The 20,574-nt window shown below is 38.7% G+C and overlaps 1 protein-coding gene across 4 annotated transcripts in view; it reads left to right on the top strand.

Annotated features, from left to right (window-relative positions):
- The window catches only part of vps13b (vacuolar protein sorting 13 homolog B), a 341,198-nt gene that overhangs the window by 22,860 nt on the left and 297,764 nt on the right, over positions 1–20,574 (top strand). For all 4 annotated transcript variants that reach the window (XM_077598167.1, XM_077598171.1, XM_077598169.1 and 1 more), the window contains exons 8-9: positions 15,497–15,768; positions 19,641–19,736. In XM_077598167.1, coding sequence (XP_077454293.1) covers positions 15,497–15,768; positions 19,641–19,736 — 368 coding nt within the window. The remainder of the gene's footprint in view (positions 1–15,496; positions 15,769–19,640; positions 19,737–20,574) is intronic.

Here is a 20,574-nt window from a genome sequence, read left to right as displayed (position 1 = left end):
AATCACACTGTACATTTTACATAATCAATGTGCACTACAATGACGTGCCGTAAACAGTACTCACTTCTTAACCACCTTCTAGTTAACCTGTTGGGTGTGCCCAATTCAGGTGTTAATCTATTCAATTAAATATTGCTAAATAGAAAAACTATCTGTCCCCAAATTATCATTGATTTCATCCCTTTTTAGCTAAAAGACATGCATTGAAAATGAGGAATTTGGTTAAGTGAACGTGCAGGGAGGGGGAGAGTTAATGGTACATTGATTTAAATGCTCCTCGTTATATTAGAAAGATTGCAGTTACCCACCTTTAACCAACTTGTTCATAAACTATTACCTTATAAAATGTACAGAAAAGTATAAACAACAATGCTTGTTCTAGTCAGTGTCAAGGGGTGCTGGAGTCAATTCTAGCTGTCATCACGCAAATGGAAGCCTGCTTGATTCATCATGGAGATCCATTTTGAAGACCTGGAGTAATTCAACAAGCTCTTTGCCTTCGAATGCCAAATTAATCAGGAGTAAGATGCAGGAGCTGCTGACCTGATATCACCGGGAGGTGCTATCTCGTTGAATAGTATGACGTAGGGCAGGGATGTCAAACCGATTACGCCAAGGGCCGTAGTGGGTCCTGGTCTTTGTTCCAACCGATCCAGTGCCGACATTTTAACCAATCAGGGGTCTTCTAAAATAAGTAGCACCTGACTTTAATTAACTGATTACACCTGCAAAAAGTATCCTCTTGTTGAGTTGGAATGAAAACCTGCACCCACTGAGGCCCTTTGAGGAGCGGTTTGACACCCCTGACGTAGGGTAAAGCGGTTCTTGTAGATTGATCATTTTTCTTTTCTTTTTTAATTTTTTTTTTTAGAAAAACACTCTTCACTCAAAAGAGAAAACAAGAATATTACTAAAGTATTTTTTTTACAGGAAACATTGTTTTTGTGCATCTCCAGACTATTTGCCATGCTTGGGCTGGATGTGCTGCCTTTATGTTTCTGTGGAACCCATGTTATCGTGACATTGCGCCTGAATTTGCGTGTTCTCGTGAGAGCCAACTTGATTTCCTCTGATCGCTGCAAACATTCGCAACTGGTGAACTTTGGCTTGAGAAGTTTTTGTAGTTGTGATACAAGCGCAACACAGCCGCTCCTGGTGTATTTCCTGGGTTAGAGTCACAATGGCACTGAGCTGAAATATCCCTACTCCATGGGTTTAAGTCAAGTGAGTGTACTATTAACTAACCATCAGTGACCCTGCACTAAGGACGGAAATACAATTCTTTATTTCAGAGTCATTATAGCTGCTTTATTCATGGTATTGCATATAGTTAATGTGGAAGACTTTAATCTTCGCCTTAGTTTATCCTCCCGCTTCTTCAACAAAGTTGAGCATGTTTAACTTAATGCAGACCATTGTCATCAAGCTTGTAAGGACTCCATCTGCATTGAAGGATCACATTAAGAAGCAAGGGTAAATCAAACACAGACCCTTCTCATAGTTTCTGATTATTTTTTTTAGGAAATCACTGTCTTCAAATTCTGGAGCCAATTGAAATACAGACGCTCCCCTACTTACGAACATTCAACTTACGAACAACGGTACATACGAACATGTCTGCAAATTGCGTTTAAGTCCAAAAATGTTCGCAAGTCCAATTTTGTATTTCGCGTCTTTTTCGGAGTAGTACTTCTTTCCGCCGCTAATACCGACGCCTGGCGCTGTGAGAGCTCAGCTCACCCAGCATCTACCTTCCGCATTGCAACGAAGAAGAAGTGTGTGAATGTATCTCCAGTGTGCAAAGAACCTTTTTCATTTGTATCATTAAATATCTCATGCATCCAATATTGAATATGGTTGGTAAAAAGCTAAAGGCTTCTATTGAGGGAGTTGGAAGGAAGAGGCAAGCCATTTCATTTGAAACGAGTGGCAATAATAACGAAGCTTGATGCGCGTGAGAGTGGTGAGCGTTGCACATTCAGTACCATTTCTAAACAGAAAGATCGAGCAGCAGGACCCAAATATTGAACGTTGCACAAAGTTTGCAAATCAATTGAATGATGCCATACAGTACTACTGCATCATTTATGATGAAAAAAAGAAGAAAACTGTGCAATCGTCATTAGGTCGCTTCTTTTGGCCAGTTTCTAATACATAAATCTCTCTCTCTCTACAGTACTGTACATATTCTCTCCATTTTATTAAATGTTTTTTTTTTCAGTACAAACCAATGCGTGTTACTTATACAAGCCTTAAACATACAAATGCACTTATATAAACCTTCAATATACTTATATAGGCCTTAAACATAAATTATAATACAAAATATAGCACTAAATCAACTTACAAACAAATTCAACTTATGAACAATCGCTCGGAACCAATTGCGTTCGTAAGTTGAGGAGTGTCTGTACACATGGTCCGGACTTCAATCGCAGATCCTTCCATGCTGCATAATTCACAATCATACTTGGATGATTTTCTCATCAAAATAAATTGTAATTCTCATAGGTATGGGATTGTAGTTTTGGTTTCACCGTCAGAAAATGCAACAGGAGTCTTCTGTTTAGTTGAACACAGTATCCTTAAAATATATAGACTTATTCCTGACTCAGACTACACGGTTTTCGCCCAATTTTAACCCAACAGACACGTCCCCGAAAATCATTGACTGTCTTAGCCAACATTTTGACATCCATCGACTGCTGATTTGGCATCTTGGATGTCTCACGACCATGTTGCAGGAAGTTTGCTGTGTCAGAGATTCTGCTTAATGTGCTGTATAGTGTGGCACAATGTGTTCCCCGTATTTCTTGATGAATATTGATCAATATTATAAATGTGACTTGTGTGTGCTTTCTCTGGCCTGCCCTCTCCAACTTACACACATATTTTGCTTTGCGTTTGATGCCGGTAGTGTGTGCACCTACAAATTCCTCCACCTAACAGAGAAATAATTAAACATGAATCCCATTTTCCTTTCCTGTTTATAGTGAATGTGTTGATTCGAGTAGAGCAGACAACCATCACTGCTATAATACAATGTGCCTCATTTTCTGATTGACAGTTGCTTGTCCCGTCGCCTTGTAATGTCAGCGGTTGGACTCTTGCTCTTTTTGCAGCTGTACCCAATGATCAGGCAGTGTCTAGTCTTGTAGTACTCATCTTTTCCAACAAACACTGCAACATCATGACAAAATATCATGTAATCTGACACTAAGATTGTCAAAATTGACCAAAAAAGTCGTGTAGTCTGAGTCAGGGATAAGTTTGATTGTTTTAAGAATTTTGTGCGGGTTCCATTTTCGGATTGGAGCTTTGACTGAATCTGCGATTAACCCTTTTCCCAGTAGTGCTCTACTAGAGCCTGTATATGATCTGCATTATCTGTAGTCCCTTCTCAAGGTCCCCCTCCCTAATTGGTGTTTTTTGTTTTTCTTTGCCTTTTGAGAGGGGTTCAATCATTTGATGGTGTGGATCTGTGTCTACTCTAGATCAACGAAGCCTTTTAAACACTTGTGAATAAGGGCCCAACAAAATAACGTGACTTAATCTGATCTCAGGGATAGCTACATTAGGTCATCCACATGATTGGTTTGGCACTGAATGCCTTTCGTTATCAACGTCCCATCTTTTGACTCGGTAGGGGGCGAGCGGGGGAGACTTTTTGCACCGGTGAATCGTAATATAACATAAATGAACTTGGATAATGATGCAGACACACTCAAAAATAAGTTTAATCTAACCTTACACTAACACTGAAAAAAAATGCAACGCTCTGCCCAGTGCTCGCAGAGACATTACAAAGAGGGAGTTGCGACCAGAAATATTACACGAGGAGTTGCGGAGCCAGTGCCCCTGATGTTCTTATGAGCAGCCAACGAGAAGTAATATATACCTTGTGTTAGCGATCGCTCAGGCATTCGCACTGAGTGACGGAAAAAAACACTGAAAAAAATGCAACGCTCCGCCCAGTGCTCGTAGATATCTGTTCTACACGAAAGAGATGCGGCAAAAATTGGGGGTGGCGGTGGGGGTGTGTGTGTAGATAAAATAATTGATAATCAGATGGTGAGAGGAGTCAGGGAACACAAAACAATTTGCTGTAGTTCCTTAAATTACTCGCAGCAACCTATTCCCTGCCTTTTGGCAAGGGACTTGAGTTTAAAGTTGGCGCAGCTTGTCATTTGGTTTCTATGCCAGATGTAACAGTTGGTGTCATGCTATTGCTATTTGGAGCCTCTAAGAATGAATTAGTATCCTATCACAAAAAATATAAAGGAGGGGACCAGCTCTTGGAACCTGAGTATCCCAGAGATTGTTTTGCTGGATGTAGTCGTCAGAGTAAAGAAACTGATTGTTTGCTGAGATAAGATTTGGAGTATTTCTGGATAGTACATGAACATTAGTCTTTCTTTATACCCCCAACCCTCCAACAGTTACTTCAGAAGAAGTAGTTTAAATATTTTATTAAAGAAAGATTATCTCTAGTCCTGTGAGAGTATATTTAATTTCCTTTCCAATTCATTCATTCCTTCATTGTCTGAACTGTTTATCCTCGCGGAGGATGCTGGAGACTCATCTCATCTCATTTTCTGAACCACTTTATCCTCATTAGGGTCGTGGGGGGTGCTGGAGCCTATCCCAGCAAACTAAGGGCATCAGGCGGGGGACATCATGAATTAGTGGCAAGCCAATCACAGGGCAAAAGGAGACGTATAGCTATTCACACTTGCACTCATACCTAGGGGCAATTTAGCGTTCAACCAGCCTACTCTGCATCTTTTGGGATGTGGCAGGAAATCGGAGTACCCTTTTCTCATTTAAAAAAAAATCTTACTTAATTTGAAACACATATTTGTCTGTCTTTTACACGGACATGTAGTGACACTGAAAGCAAATTATACTTTCTACTAATACTAGAAAAAAGTTTGTTCGCTCATTCATTTTGCCAGTCATACAACACATTAATTTAAAGAGTAAAATAAAATAAATTTGCAATTGCATTCATCATATTTTTCCAGTAGAGTTTACACTACTCGTGACACTTTTCTTTGGTGTTGTGAGGTTTTTCCCAATGTTACTGATATCGCACATGTACAGTCCTGTGTGAAACTGTATGATCATCTTTAGCTTTGTTCTTTTAAATGCCTTGTCATTTTGACAGAGTCAAACTGAGTAAAAAACACACAAAAAATCTCTTAACATTCCACAAAACCTTCTAGAGAATTGGACAAATGTTCTAAAAAAACATACTTTGATAAGTAGCTGTTTAGACAATTGTCTTACATTATGACTGTGTTAAATGGTTAGAAATTGGCCTCCGTCCCTTTCAGAATCCCCTCCACACCCCCGACATGCCTCCTTCATTACGTCACATTATCATCCAGATGTACACACTTGGTTTACTATAGTTTTCGGAGCGTTGGTTTTGAGTAAATTAGAGGAAGCTATGATTTACAATCCTGTTGTGGTGAAATGGCAATGGGAGAAATTGTCCAGAGCTATGGTCACGATCCTGTGTCGAACCGGGAGAGTGACTTCTCTGTAGAACAGGAGTGGGCACATACATTGTTTCAGGATGCATCTGAGTAGTAAACATCCTCCCTCCTGTATATAAAGTGTAAACTAGCTGATGGTAATGTAATTTTTTTTTAAAGTGAGGTAAACAACTTCAGCTTACCTCAGTGCTTTCTGTTGGAGTGGTCTTAAGAGTTGGCATAGCATTATATTTTAGTGACAAACTCTTTATCGGCTGGCAAAATAATGAGATTTTGATTGGAAAGCAGTGCTCTGTAAAATGCCTTGCAAAAGCATTTCAGAACTTTTTGGGAGCATGATTGTTTCCAACAATATTGTTTGACAATTTCGTACAATTTGTGTTGTCAGTTAAATGTGTAACAGGCGGACGCCTTTCCTTGCATCTAAATATAAATTTCCTTGTTGACGTTTTGAAAATGATTCGATTAAAAAACAACAACTGCATTGCGCTCTCATTTATTCGACAACAGTAACGGGTGAAAACACAAAAACCTTTCCAGAGAGCCCTCTCGATTACATGGTGACGGCGTGTTAGTGGCCTGAAAATGCGAGAATTTCAAAATTCTCATGTCTGTGTGGATTTTCTCTCTAATGTTACATATTTACATATATATTTTCATTAACATGAACATGTATATGTTCATTAATATGTATTCAAAGTATGTATGTAGTATGTATCAAACTCAACTTAGGTAAAATCTTGACAATGCTACACCCTTTCGTCGCTTTCTAAACAGTTATCGATGCAAAAGGGCGTTTTTGTTGTCATCTAACTCTAGAACAGTAGGTAGTGATAATACATGAATATATTTGCCACTGAAAGGGATGGAGATACTGATGACATCAGTAACTGCAAAACATTCATTCATTCATTCATCTTCCATACTGCCAATCCTCAAAAGGGTTGCAGGGGTTGCTGGAGCCTAACCTAGCTTTCTTTGGGCGAAAGGCAGACTACAGTAATCCCTCAAGTATCGCGGTTAATGTAGACCAGACAGGGCCACGCTAATCAAAAAATTGCGACGTAAGATCACCCCTATTTAAGTTTTTTTTTTCTTTAGTGCTGAGTCCTAGTAGCAAGAGTGGCTTCCGCTTACGAGTTTCAGCATGGCTTTTCACATTTTTTATGATTTTTTTTTTTTTTTTTTAATTAATAGCGGAAAAAAATATTGAGGTGGATAATTCGCGAATACGTGATAATCGTGGGATTAGTGTACACTTTAGACTGGTCGCCAGTCAGTCGTGGGGCACACAGAGAGACAAACGGCCATACTGCCACCAGTGGGAATCGAGCCCGTGCCTGCCCGCACCGAAGTCAGGCGATTGAACCTCTACAGCATGAGGCAGCCCTCACCGGAAAACAATAGTGGGATTTGTAAGCCTTGTCGGCACTTGCCTGAAAGCAACTGCCTTCTGTGAATGAAAGTGGTGTGAATCTGAGCCTCTGCAAAGCACACCGATATGTTTAGGCCAGGGTTTGGTTACCTTAGGATCTGGAGCCACATGCGGCTCTTTAACACTGCCCTAGTGGCTCTGGGAGCTTTTTCAAAATGTTTCAAAATGCAAAATGAAGGAGAGTAATATACAGTGGTACCTTGAGATATGAGCTTAATGCGTCCTGGGACTGAGCTGGTATGTCGATTTACTCGTATCTCAAATCAACGTTTCATATAGAAATGAACTAAAAACAAATTAATTCGTCCCCACCCTCTGAAAAAACAAAAACAAAAAACTGGATATTACAATGGAAAAACATATTTTTCTTGGTTGTAATTCACCATCTACTAACAGAGTAACAAATAACTAGTGGTTATGATGTTTAATAATAAAATGAGGCATTATTCAATACAACGGTGAGTTCGCTGATGGGAGAGAGAGAGCGACTTGACGGATGCGCTCGTAACGTAACAAACTTGAAATTTAACTTTAATGAACTTAGATTCCCATACACACTTAAAAAAGTTTTAATCTTACGTTACACTAAATTTAAACGTTCTTGTGCAATAACTAAGGCTAAGAGGTTAATGTATTCCACTGCGGCTTTCGAGGCATACGTATTGATTGGCAAGCTAGCTCATTCATGCGGACAATACTCATGTTTTTCGATTATTTTGTGCTTAATATCGATTGTCATTATATGCCTTTTCTTCGCACTACCCTTCATTGCACCGGCTTGCTTTGGATCCATTGTGTTTCCCTTAATTCTGCACTGTGCAAAAAAACACAGCCCAGTGCTCGTAGAGATCTTTGCACGAGGGAGATTTGGCGAGAAAGACAGTGCGCTGAAATCATAAGCAGCCTCTTGCGGCTGTCTCGAATGCTCTTATCTCAAGGCAAACATTTGCTCGGAATTTTACTCGTATCTCAAGGGAAACATTTGCTCGGAATTTTACTCATATCTCAAGGCAAACATTTGCTCGGAATTTTACTCGCATCTCAAATTCCTCATATGTCGGGGCACTCGTATGTCGAGGTATTACTGTAACAGCAAAACGCCACTTTTGTGTTTTTGCTTAAAATTGTTGTCAGCGTGTACTTAAGTCTTCACAGGGTTAGCTGAGCTGTCACATAGGGGGTTACTGAACAGTACGTACTGCACAAAAGAATTGCAGAGGTGCTATATAGGAGGATACAAGAGTGAGAGTTTCCGCAGCTCCCACTGGCAGATTGGAGATATTAAACAATATCTCAAACATATGTATGTGGTAAAGTAAACCAGTCTTGATGTGTTTTTTAGAGGAGGGAATAATCATATAACATGTTTAAAAGCTCAATAAAGCTGATTTTTCATGATACCCCACATTAAATTTTTCTTTGAGACTGAATTTTTAGGTTTTCATTTTGGTAATTGGAGCGCCTTTATGGGCCTCAAAGCACTTTAAAAACTCTATCGTCATTCACTCCCTGATGACACACCATCGGGAGCAATGTGGGGTTCAATATCTTGTTCAAGGATACTTAGACGAGTTCTCCTGGGCGGAAACACTTTTGGGTTGGGGAACGACTACCACTGAATCACGCCACCTCACTATCCGACTCCCCATTATCTAATCAATAATCGTTGAAATTACAGTAAAAGCTTGATATATTTTAGTCAATTAAATCAATCTCTTTTAAAATAAGTTTCATTTCCTGTTTTGTCTGACATTATTGAATTTATCATTATTCATTAATTAATTCATTTTCCATTCGGCTTATGTTCACAATGCTCACGGGGATGCTGAAGCCCATACTAGACAACTGGGGGCAGTAAGTGGCAGGTGCCAGTCACATTGAGACGAACAACCATTCACACGCACACTCATACCTAGGGGCAATTTAGAGTGTTCAACCAGCCTACCATGCACGTTTTTGAGATGTGGGGAGGAAACCCAGAGAAGTTGGAGAAAATCCACCTAGGCACGGAGAGAACATACACACTCCACACAGGAAGATCAGAGTCTACTGAGTATTGAAATCTCAATCTGAGAACTGTAAGGCGTTGAGTTACTAAACACTTACTAGCGTGCCGCTCTTTATTATTTATGTTATTGTTATTATTTTATTTTTACAATATTCTAATTATATTAAATGTGCCTGTAGAAAACCTGTTAAGCTTGTTGTCTGTGATTGTGTGTGTTTGCACGTAATTATTACTTGCATGTGCATGCGTATGAACACCTAGCATGTGTCTGGGTGCATGTACTGTCTGCATTTGACATGAAGTGCCGCCTCTACATGCTATGTGTGGAAAGAGCTGTGGTTAGTCCATTGTCTCATGCATATTTTTTGCTTGTGTGCTTGCAGTCAGAATTTGCTTTGAAGGAGAACTTTTCATCACATTTCTCAGAGCTCTTTGAATGGACCAGACTATCACACATATTGGTTAGAAGCCACAGTTTATCAGGCTGTCTCACACATCATATGGGACACATATGTAGGGGGAATACTTGTAAAGACCTTACCATATTTTCCAAAGCAAATTTATTAGAAGATAACAAATGTAGCAAATATCCGTATTATAGTTTTCCACATTTAATTTTTCAAAATCATTTTTATCTCAATTGATAGAGTACATACTTCATAGTATATACAGTTCTTGATATACTGCACATTAAAGAAAAGTATGTTTTGTCTAAAATGTTTCAAACTCTCTCAATGTAGTCCTATCGAATGTTCTCAATATGTACATGTATTTGTTTTATATTAAGTTACCAGGATGTTTTAGATGTGTAAAAATACTTTTTCCTCAAGCTGTTCCTATAAAATCTTTTCCAGGTTCAAGAAAAATTTGGCCAGGTTATGAATAATACACTTTTGCATGAAGTATTATTTGGAGTTGTGGATTCTTCACTTGGTTGTGCGTTGTTGCCTTTGAGTATGATAATTAAATATGCAGGACAATGCGAATGACAACTAATCCATATGCAGAACTGATAAGACACGGGAGTTGGCACAGTTAAAACTTGATAAAGTGTCAGTTTGTCAGTCCACCGTTCCCTTGCATAAACATGGAGGGACATCTGCTGGTCTTAGAGGGCACAGCCTTTCTTTCATTTGTCCTCTTAGGTCTGTCTCAATGTCATTCAGCTGGTCGCCCACTTGCATAGCCACTTGTTATTTAAGCTGAGGAACCATGTGACAGGTGTTAAATGCTGCCCCAGGAGCCCTACTTTGGTCATTGATATGCTTATGATTGTACTTATTTTAGATTCAGCCTCTAGAGCTTAGGCTGAACTAATGTGGGAATTTCTGGTCATTTTATTGCTAAAGATGCAGTAAATCAGCCCCATATCTTTCTGGGAATTTTTCCACTCACTTCTTTGGATTAATTCTTCAAAGTCTGCTTAAAGAGCTGGGTTTTGATCATTTCATTTCCAATTGCACTTTTATTTTGATTGTCTCATAATTAAACTGTAGAGTTGGTCAGTTTGTGACATGAAGCAGAACAGCTTAACATGTTGAGGTGACACCTCAAAGGCTACCACAGAGAGGGAAAAATAGACCCAATTGGTTGGGAACACTGAAGAGAGAAGGAGATAATAACCTATGACATTAGACTTTTCAACTGCCAGTTCACATAGTGAAAATTTTAATTAAAATATGTCATAATTTCACCCCCTTAGCCTCCAGGATTCTTGAGTAGTGACTTCGTGGACAGTATTGTTTTCCCGCAAAGGACATGACGCTTCATGGAATGGGATTACACATTCTTTTGTATTGACATCAGCTTCCTCCTTCTCCATCTTTATGGAAATAGACATGAGTTGAAAGGGCTGTATAAGAGAATAATGATCCAGTGTTGTGTAGGAAGTTTAAACTTGTCACTGGGATATTGCATTTAACAAAAACTATTAATATGTTAAAGCTGATTGCTTTATCCTTCCAGGTTCGCTGAAATGATTCATCATATTGGTTTTGTGAATGAGAATTGCCAATTGTTTTTTTATACATACTACGTACTTGTTTTTGAGTCTATCATGTCTTTGATATTCCCATTCGCATTGCATTTACTTTATTATCTTGTGGCACACCAGTCTATTCATATAACAAGAGGCTCATTATTAGTTGTTTCTGTGGTTCGATTCTTAAAACGGTGTGTTCCGGTCCTGTTTAAGATTTTCTGTTTGTTTTCGATCCATTATTATTCTTTGCACTTTACCCATTGAGCCCCATTGAGAAGCAGATGCACTCATGTATCTGTACTTTTTACTTCTACAGCAACAACTGTTAAAACGTTTGCATCTTCATTTGATTGCAGTTTAGTTGAATCAGGCGAAGATAATGTTTCAGTGGGCTACATCTTGACTTGTAAACCTGTGCTTCAAAAAATTCATATTTTTGTCGTGTGTTTGTGTCATGCACGGAAGACACAACCCACACACTACTGCGACACTTTGAATGCTCAAGGACTCTGCATTATCATTCTACTTGTCACTTATATTGTGTTAGCACTTCAGAATTTTAACAACTGTTATACTGTCACAGTTACTGTACTACTGGTTACTGTTTATTGTTGGATGACTCTGTATTACTTGTCATTTTTCATTACCTTTGCAGTAATGGTATCTATTGAATGGATATCTGTAGATAGTGTTATGGGCTAATTGAATGTATGTTATACTGTAATGGCTTGTTGCTTCTGATAGTGGTTCTATTTACCAGGGAAAATGTCATCCACGTTTCTTACGTACTGAGATGAAGGCGATTCTGATTTCAAAGGCTCCCCCTGACTATTGAAGTGTCCATGGGCAAGAAGTTCACCTCAATTTCCTAATTTGTAAGCCTTGTCGCCACTTGCCTGAAAGCAACTACCTTCTGTGAATGAAAGTGGTGTGAATCTGAAACTCTGCAAAGCACACCGATATGTTTAGGGCAGGGTGTGGCTACCTTAGGATCTGGAGCCACATTTTGCTCTTTAACACTGCCCTAGTGGCTCTGTGAGCTTTTTCAAAATGCTTCAAAATGCAAAATGGAGGGGAGTAATATACAGTGGTACCTTAAGATACAAGCTTAATGCGTTCTGGGACTGAGCTTGTATGTCGACTTACTCGTATCTCAAATCACTGTTTCCCATCTAAATGAACTAAATACTAATTAATTCGTTCCCATCCTCTGAAAAAAAAACACCACAAAAACGGATATTAAAATGGTAAAACATTTTTATTGGTTGTAATTCACCATCTACTAACAGAGTAACAAATAACTAGTGGTTATAATGTTTAATAATAAAATGAGGCATTATTTTATACAACGGAGAGTTCGTGGATGGGGAGAAAGAGCGAGAGAGAGAGTCACTTGACGGGTGCGCTTGTAACATAACATAAACTTTAAATGTAACTTAAATGAATTTAGATTCCTATACATCAGGGGCGGCCAAATTTCCTATACACCAGGAGTGGCCAAGTCTGGTCCTCAAGAGCCCCTATCCGGTCTATTTTCCTCATCTCCCTCCACCAACACACCTGAATCAAATAATCTGGATCGGTATCAAGCTTCTGGACAGCTTGCTGATGAGTTGATCATTTGATTCAGGTGTGGTAGAGGAGGGAGATATGGAAAACAGACTGGATAGGGGCTCTCGAGGACCGGATTTGGCCACCCCTGCTATACACTTAAAAAATAGTTTTAATCTTACGTTGCACTAAATTTAAACCATCTTGTACACTAACCAAGGCAAATAGGTTAATGTATTAAACCGCGACGTTCGGCGAACTTCCTGCTTCTCCATACATATTGGCGAGCCAGCTCAGTCACACGGACACTACTCATGTTTTTCGATTATTTCGTGCTTGATATTGATTGTCATCATACTCTTTTTCTTCGCATTACCCTTCATTGCACCGGCTTGCTTTGGATCCATTGTGTTTCCCTTAATTCTGCACTGACTAATGCAAAAAAAAAAGATACGCTGCGCCCAGTGCTTGTAGAGATCTTTGCACGAGGGAGATGCGGCGAGAGAGACAGTGTGGTCAAATCATAAAGCAACCTCTCGCGGCCTGACCAACTGGCTGTCTCAAATTCTCGTATCTCAAAATTTGTCTCGTATCTCAAGGTAAATATTTGGTCGGAATTTTACTCGTATCTCAAATTGCTAGTATGTCGGGGCACTCGTATGTCAAGGTATTACTGTGTGTATATATGTGTGTATATATATATATATATATATATATATATATATATATATACACACAGTAATACCTTGACATGGCTTCTGTACAAGGAGAACCACGACACAAACATTCTTAACATTTTCCAATGGTGTACGAATGTGTTGAATAAAAATTAAATTTTAACATTTCTGTCAAAAAAGATTTGCGTCATAGCCTGAGACACACGTTTCTATCAGCAGGGTGGCATGCTAGGCAGGTTGCTGTTGTAAACAAACTGGCAACTGTGTAATGGGCCATGAATTCCAAGAGGAAAACAGAAAATTAACTGATGAAACTGAAGATTCAACATTTCTTGGACCGAATCATTTATATTCTTCGCCAATATAGAAGGATTGCTTGAATGATTGCTTTGTTGCAAGAAGTTGTCATATAATAAAAAGAGTACTGTGGAAAGATATATTTCCTTCTTAGGCAGGCTATATTTGTACCCAGTTTGGAAAAGAGTGAAAAAGTGTGATTGCATTACTTCTGGACAAATTATAGGAGCGCAAACATATAGATTTCTAAACTACACTACTGCTGTAAGATTTGTTGCAATCCAGGAGATAAAGAGGCAAGCAACCGTTCAGGTGAAAGGGCACATTATGCACGTTCCTTTCATTTTGTTGTTGAATCCCCTCCCAAAAACGACATTTAAAAATCTGATTTCTTTAATATCAAAGCAAAGAAATATAATTCATTAATATTTTAATGAAGTTAAACTTGAGGCGGCTTCGTACAAAGCACTCACATGGTGTGTCGCTCTCTACAGAATGCACTGCAGGGAAAATCAACATTTAATCACGAATACTCATGATTTATTTGTAGCCAACTTAGTCATTTTGACAGTAGGCTAATTTAGATACCTCCTGCATGTGTTGCCTTAAAGGCATTTAAGACAAACATATCCTGGGTTCAAATCCAGTTCATGTTCATCTGTGTGGAGTTTGCATGTTCTTCCCGGGCCTGCGTGGGTTTCCTCCGGGTACTCTGGTTTCCTGCCACATTCCAAAAAACATGCATGGTAGGCTGATTGGACACTCTAAATTGGTTTATAAATGCATAACAAGAATATACAGGTTCTCATATGGCTTTATACTGGCACCTGTATCTTCTCATACTAAGTAAGTCAGACTGCTTTTTAAATGTCAGAGCAAAACCTTTAAAAACATGTCACACTGGGGAACTGAGGAGAAACACTGTAAACTGTATTTTAAATGATGACGCTAATACGTTGGCTGCAATTCCAATAAAAATATTTTCCAATCTATTTGGCAACAGTTTTTTTTGTTGATTTTTAAGGTCTCGTATATCAGTATAGAACAATCTGCATTTAAATACTGCATGTCATATTTATGTTTTGCCATCTTTGTAACGCACATGAATACAATTATTAGTACTGTATTTTCCGCACTATAAGGCAAACCTAAAGACTTTTTCACAAAAGCCGGCAGTGCCTCAGTTAATCTGATGAGCCTTATATATGGATCAATATTGGTTAATCATTGTATGAAATTCCCTTCAGCACAGCTCCATCTAGTTGATGTATAACACAACTCTAACCACTACCACTACCACAGAGGTGGCCAACTCCGGTCCTCGAGAGCCACTGTCCGGTCTGTTTTCCATACCTCCGTCCTCTACCACACCAGAATCAAATGATCAACTCATCAGCAAGCTGTCCAGAAGCTTGATACCAATCCCGATTATTTGATTCAGGTATTTTGTTGGAGGGAGATATGGAAAACAGACCGGATAGCGGCTCTCAAGGACCGGAGTTGGCCACCCCTGCACTACTACCACTACTTCTGCCTACAACCACTACAACTACCACTACCACCGCCTACAACTACTACAACTACCACTACCACCGCCTACAACCACTACAACTACCACTACCACCGCCTACAACCACCATCACCACCACCACCAATACTTCTATTCCATTGTGTAATCTTGTGCACCTTGTACAGGAAGCAAATTTTAAAATAGGCCATTGATTGACAGTGTGCTTTATAATACAATGAAATGAAAAGATGATGACTTAGAAGCAATAATACTGCTAGTTTCTTATGTCTTCATTTGTTTTTTAATGGTCCAAAATCATGGAGATGATTAATGATACATAATTTTTTCCTGGCAATATCTGACGCACTTTTTATCTTGATTTTTTTTTCCCACAATGGTATTTGCTATGCACTTATTTTCTTACTAATATTTGAGATAAAGTACAGTGTTGCATAGCCCACTAAGTTGTCTGCATAACACTCTACAGTGTAATTTTTATGTGCTGATCTTGTTATGTATCTTTATTGTTGTTTTAGGAATGGATATTGACATAGAGAACCAAGGTCCAAGCCAGTACTCCAATCAAGACTTCTACATGGAATCAGGCCTTCCTTCAGACAATAATCAGGGCTGGGTTTCTTGGGCCTGGTCCTTTGTTCCAGCCATCGTGAGCTCGGAGGAGGATGAGGACGGTCTCTACCAGCAAAGTGAGGCAGATGGTGTACCAAACAACCCCCAACATCACACACCCAAAGATCCTATTGTTTCAATAGCCTTCTACTGCACCAAGGCTTCTGTTACATTTAAGGTAAATTACTGTATCTGTTGTCAAGCTGGCAATATACATGTAGTTTTGTGAATGTTGATTAAATGTTACCCCGTTGATATTGTATCTTCTCCAAACAAATCAAGTCAATATGAAATTGACCAGATTATTTCAGTGTGAACTGCAGTTTTGCAATTTTATTGTGTTTTACCACAAAGTCAGTAGTGTAGGTAATTTTTCATGTGTGCATGTTCATGTGCATCGAGAAGCTTCCCTCTGGTAAAACAGTCATGCAGACCCAATTTAAGCAGTCTGCAGCGTTTGGTTTTAGCACTGACTGGCTACTTTTTCAACCTTTACAGCATGTCTGTTTTCCAGTTAACCTCTGGTTACGGAGCTGAGCACGTGCACACAAGCTCTTTGCTCGGTTCTGGCCAGGTTTCTTTTGTGAAAATAATCCTGTTAAACCCCGGTATGGTCTTGGCTAAGGTACTGCAGATCAGTTTCTGAGTGCTTTGCCGAATAAAACTTCCATTGACCGATATGAGGGTGTCGGAGTAAAATTTACTGCACATACGTACTCCCTATTCACACCTGAGACCTTTACATGACAAAGGAGAGTATTGGGCCCATTTTCGTTATTTTTACTGGTGTACTTACTTTAGTTGGCAATGGAGATTGTTACCTGTGTTTTAGTTTGACTGCAAGATTTGACTAAGAGAAGATCATGACCTTTAGGACAGTGACAGAGACAAACTGAAAAATGTACTATGGTGGTAGATGTTTACTAACCCATTATTTGAGAGTATTTGTTCAATATACCTCCTGCTTAGTGAATGAATGACATTGCAAAACAGCAGATCAATGTTTGTCTTTATTGGTCACGATGAAAAACCAGTGTCTGGCCTTTCTGCCAGTTCAATAGTGAGACAAGACCAAGACTTTAGAGCAGGGGTAGGGAACCTATGGCTCGGGAGCCATATGTGGCTCTTTCCATGGGTGCATATGGCTCTCCACTAACCTGTGAGGTAAAATAGGTAAATCACTGGTGAGAAAGCTGAGTCCCGAACGCACTAATAGAGCGTCACTATGGCGTTGACACTACCTCTACCACCACTTTAATCATAATTTTGTTTTTATTACTCTTCTGCATGCATGATATCATTGATACTGTTTTATTAGCAGCATAACAATGTTGTCAAGAGAATTTGGAGACTTTTTGTACTTCAAAAGTGGTGAAATGACCAAAAAATAAATCACACATTTTCATGTATTTTTACTTTTCAATTCTGAGAATGGCTCTCAAAAAATAACATTAGAAAATAGGAATTGTTTATGGCTCTCTCTGTCAAAAAGGTTCCCGACCCCTGCTTTAGAGAGTCGAGACTAAGAACTTCAAAATGAATCTTGACCAGTGCTTCTCAATGATTTTTTGTTGCGCCCCATCAAAAGAAGAATTTAATTTTTCGAAATTACAGTCCCCTTTACGTATTTTTATTCATGTATAAACCACATAAAAACATCACATGATCTAGAATTGAATTTAAGCTCAATTTAACTGCAGAAGCATCTCCATTTTGATATGGCAAATCAAAGACCAGAAATTTTATGATGCAGCCATTCTGTTCGCATTCTGTGGGCAATGAATACACGTCACTGACGGCCATTTGATCTGAGAAGGATCCTATGTAAACTTTTGCCTCTGCTATTCTCACAAATAATTGACCTTACCTTAAAAGTGGTTACAATTGTCTATATTAGTAATTTAAACTAATACTGCATCAAAAAATTATCCCAATCCACTTCATTCATTTGCCATACCACTTATCCCAACAACGGTCCTTGGGGTTGCAGCCAACCCCTGGCAGCAGGTGGTGGAGACCCAGAATTGATTGCCAGCCAATCGCAGGGCACAATGAAAATGGACAGCCACTCACGCTCGCAGTCACACCACTGCCAAGTGGGTATCAAGCCCAGACAGCCCGCACTGAAATCAGACGGAAGAATGAACCACTTCACCATTGGGTGGTTCAGTACATTTTACTGCATTCCAAATGCTTACAAATAGCTTAAATGTCTTGCTTACACCTTGGAGCTTTGTAAGCAGATACAAAATGTCATTCTTTTGAGCACATCAATCATTCAGAGAATGCTGGAAAACTACTTTCATGAAGCAGTATCGTGTAAACCGAATCTTTTACTGCACAGGAAGTGAAAACACTTGATCCACACAATTAAAATTGGTTATCATAGTAAATTTATTTAGAGACATTACATTTTTTTACAGTTACAGAAAATTGCAAAAATAAATTTACAAATTGTTTTGATTAGTTTTTTATGAACTGATTAGATATGCTGTATTTATTTATTTTACCACAGTAAAAGATGATATAACACTGTCATGGTGAATGGAATGATTTTAGTCATTTTGGTGTGGCATCCCCTCCGCTTCAGCACAGATTGTTTGTCTAGTCATTCCATTTGTGCACCCACACCTAGAGTCTATGGTCATTTTTAGTGCAAGTCTTAAGAACAGCTTGGTCCCCAGGAAGTTGAAATCCCCTTCGTCTATGTGTGCGGTGCAGGCGAGGGTAGGGAAACCGCTAACTGCCGTCTCGGGTCTCTTTAATGTTTTAAACATTCTCTGTGGAATGATGACTGTTCAGAAACAGATCCCAAACTTTAATCCATCCAGTTAAGTCAAAATAGTTGGAATTCATCTCTGTTAACCCAAAGGTTCAAGCTCTCAGATCATATTACTACTTACTATGTGCTTGTGTGTTTTCTCAGTAAAGACAAAGAACGGTGCTCTTTAAGTTGGTCCATTCCTGTATTATTTAATTAATTGTAATAATAAATAATTACAGGTTTTATAGAATAGTTGCATACAGCTAAAAAAATGTTTTTTTGGTTATATTTTTAACAATGAAAGCTCTCTAGCTTTATTTGGTCAAAGAAATTGGCTGTGCACATAAATTACTTTTACAGACACGATTTAGCTTTCCCCCTTTCACCTCAACTTGCTTGCCAAACTTTCGTTTGTTCTTGTTCTCATTTAGCGTTTGGTTCCCAAGATGGGATACTTGCAAGGGAAAAATGGATTATTTAATCTGTGTGTATTTTTTTTTTTTATTGGATGAGCATTTCAACAATCTGGTCTTTAACGAAGCCCCGGAGACTAAATTTTGAAAAAAAAACTTAAAATGCCATAGAGGTGCAGTAGAAAGAGATTTTTTTCTCTTTGTATTTTACATTTTAATGAATCGCTTCGCAAGTAACTCATGTTCTGTGTTTTTTTCTCCAAATGATTCTGTGCTCACTGTTATCAGACAGTCAAATATGTCTTAATTGAGGTATTTCAACTCTTTCTATAAATTTGCACCCAGGAATTTGCAGGGTAGTCCTAATGTGATTAATTGAAAGAGGGAGACGAAGCCAGTATGTGCAAATCGGCTCCATCAGTAAGGATAATAAGGCACAGCTGCTTCTTTCTCTGCATCTGCTTCCTGTGCTAAAGTTCAATGGACAGAGGCCTACTTTACACCCACACTTGTTACACAGGTCAAATTCTAAAGTGTTGTTGCACTTTTTGTCAGGCAGCTTTGACATCTCACATCATTTCCCTGTTCAGATTTCACATAGAGTAAATGCTTTGCAGAATAATCCCTATTTTATACGACTTTAGGGTATTTTTGAGGGGGGGCTATAGCATGGCTTGATTGTCTGGCAACCAAATCATGGTGTACCCGCCTCTAACCAAAGTCAGTTGGCGATTCTCCGTGACCCTTGTGAAGATAATAGGTACAGATAATAAATAAGCAAAACTAATATTCATTTGCACTTAAGAGCATAGTCAAGCCTGCTTATTGTTGTAAAAAAATATATTTTGACAATGGTTTCTCTATAATGTTCAGGTGACAGAATCTCAGGCAGAGAGTAGCTACTACAGCCCTCAGAAAGTGAAATCAAGAGATGTATTGGGCCTGGAACAAGAGGGAATCACTCTTGAGGTAGGAATCATCTATATTTATATTGCAATTACCCCCACCTCTACATCGCCGAAAAATAAAAAGAAATCATTATGGTTTTTTTGCTTGTCCTCTGTCTTCATTTGTTTGAGTATCTAGTATTACTTATATTTCATTTTAAATTGCCTAAATATTTACATTGGAATTGACTGTACTTCCATTCCTAAGTGTGTTTGTTATCCCTCCCTAGTTACTTATATCTGGCCGGTTATGAGTACAGTGAAATCTATGCCTGTTTGATAATTTCTGCATATCCCCCTTGATGTAGATATTCGTTTTTCCTCAGATTACCTGGTTTGAATAGAAATGCGTTTTGTATGTTAAACCTTTCTACCAGATGTAATAATTCCACAAGATTTCCAAAGGCAATTGTTGTGTAATTTATGCTTTCACAGGAATGTAGAAAGAGTACAGTCTGAAGTCAGACCAAAAATGAAAATCCAAATGATTAAAAAAAACAAGGCCTTAGAACCGTGGTTCTTAACCTTTTTGGAGCTACTGAACCCCACCAGTTTCATATGCGCATTCAGCGAAACCTACTTTAGTGTAAAACAAGCAGAGGTTCCCGGCTTTGCCGGTCACAAGTGCTTTTTTAGAACCAAAAGACAAATGTTGCGCTATAAAAAAATTCTGTTTTGAAAGATGGGTTAGATTAGAAATGAAAATTTCAGTCATACGCATAGCAAAGCAAACCTTTGTATACAGTTATTATGTACAGGTATGATACAGAAAAAGTTCAGCACTTCAAATAAATAAAGCAAAACATACAGATATGATATGAGAAGCAATTCGGCAGTTCAATTCAACTAGCCGAAGTGTC

The sequence above is a fragment of the Stigmatopora argus genome, chromosome 4, assembly GCF_051989625.1.
Source record: "Stigmatopora argus isolate UIUO_Sarg chromosome 4, RoL_Sarg_1.0, whole genome shotgun sequence".
Taxonomy (NCBI): domain Eukaryota; kingdom Metazoa; phylum Chordata; class Actinopteri; order Syngnathiformes; family Syngnathidae; genus Stigmatopora; species Stigmatopora argus.
Note: the sequence above shows the minus strand (reverse complement) of the source record. Positions and strands in the feature narration are given on the sequence as shown.